General features: G+C 56.6%; 1 protein-coding gene across 1 annotated transcript; it reads left to right on the top strand.

The window, feature by feature from the left end:
- Positions 1-1070, top strand: LOC131020867 (zinc finger protein ZAT3-like). Its single transcript, XM_057949912.1, has one exon. The coding sequence runs from the start codon at positions 23-25 to the stop codon at positions 953-955; it is 933 nt and encodes a 310-aa protein (XP_057805895.1). The 5' UTR covers positions 1-22; the 3' UTR covers positions 956-1070.
- The last annotated feature ends 205 nt before the right edge of the window (positions 1071-1275 follow it).

The raw sequence follows: 1275 nt of genomic DNA, 5'->3' as shown, positions 1-1275 counted from the left end.
TCCGATCACAAAATTCATCAAAATGGAGACCAACTCCGACAACTACCTCTTCACCGACTTCCCCCTCCTCACGCTCCCCCCCGACCGGCCGGAATCCAGCCGCCGCGACGCCGCCGCCGCCGCCCAAAAAAACCCTAGAAAGAAGCGCACCAGCAAGCTCCTCCGCGACCCGACCCACAAGCCGAGACCCGCCAAGAAACCCGACCCCTCCGCCCCCGAAATCACCACCCCATGCACCGAGTGCGGCCGCCGCTTCCCCTCCAACAAGGCCCTCTTCGGCCACATGCGCTGCCACCCCGAGCGCCAGTGGCGCGGCATAAACCCGCCGCCCACCCTCCGCCGCCTCCTCCTCACCGACGAGGATCACGAGGTCGCCGCCTGCCTCCTCATGCTCGCCAACGGCCCACCCGCCCCCGCCCCCGCCCCCACCCCCGCCGCCGCAGCCTCCGACACAACCGCGTGCACCGTCAGCCAGCCCACCGCTGAATATTCCGGATCCGATAGGGAGGGCCCGGGCCCCCCCACCGCGCGATTCGAGTGCTCCAGTTGCAAGAAGGTCTTCGCCTCGCACCAGGCTCTGGGGGGCCACAGGGCGAGCCACAAGAATGTCAAGGGCTGCTATGCGATTACCAAGAATGTCGACGGCGGGGAGGAGACGGAGGTTGAGGCGGAGGCGGAGGAGGGCTGCTTCTCCGGCGAGATGATGATGATGATGATGCTGCTCAAGGATAACTGCGGCGGCGGCCACAAATGCAGCATCTGTTTTAGGGTTTTCTCGAGCGGCCAAGCTCTCGGTGGCCACATGAGGTGCCACTGGGAGAAGGCGGAGGGGCCGTCTAGGGTTTCTGGATTTGATCTGAATTTGGCGGCGGAAGAAGACGACGCCGACGCCGACGCCTCGTCTTTGCCCTACCCCTCCGCCGGCCTGGCGCTGGATTTGAGGTTAGGGTTTTGAAGGAAGTCGTCGTGTGAATTGCATACTTTGTTACTATAATTAGGGGTGTTGTATTAGAATACTTGATCAATCAGTATATGTTGTATGTAGCAAATATTAATTGGATGTTTTGATCGATGCCCTAATATTTTTGGGTGTTCAAAACTTGAACTGGAATGGATGTGTGTATATAGATTCTGCAGTTAGTAATGAATGGTCACACAGATTTTATCATCTTCATGCTATCTAATCACTTCTTAATTAGTTATTTACTTTGATAATCCTAATTAATTGATATTGTTGTTGAATATTCCACCAGAATTAATAGCTTAAACTTCAGG

This window comes from Salvia miltiorrhiza, chromosome 4, assembly GCF_028751815.1.
Source record: "Salvia miltiorrhiza cultivar Shanhuang (shh) chromosome 4, IMPLAD_Smil_shh, whole genome shotgun sequence".
Taxonomy (NCBI): domain Eukaryota; kingdom Viridiplantae; phylum Streptophyta; class Magnoliopsida; order Lamiales; family Lamiaceae; genus Salvia; species Salvia miltiorrhiza.
This window is presented reverse-complemented; position numbering and strand designations above follow the sequence as displayed.

Bases quoted from the DNA above. Each gene is read 5' to 3' on its own strand.
- LOC131020867 (XM_057949912.1), top strand. From the start codon at position 23: ATGGAGACCAACTCCGACAACTACCTCTTCACCGACTTCCCCCTCCTC.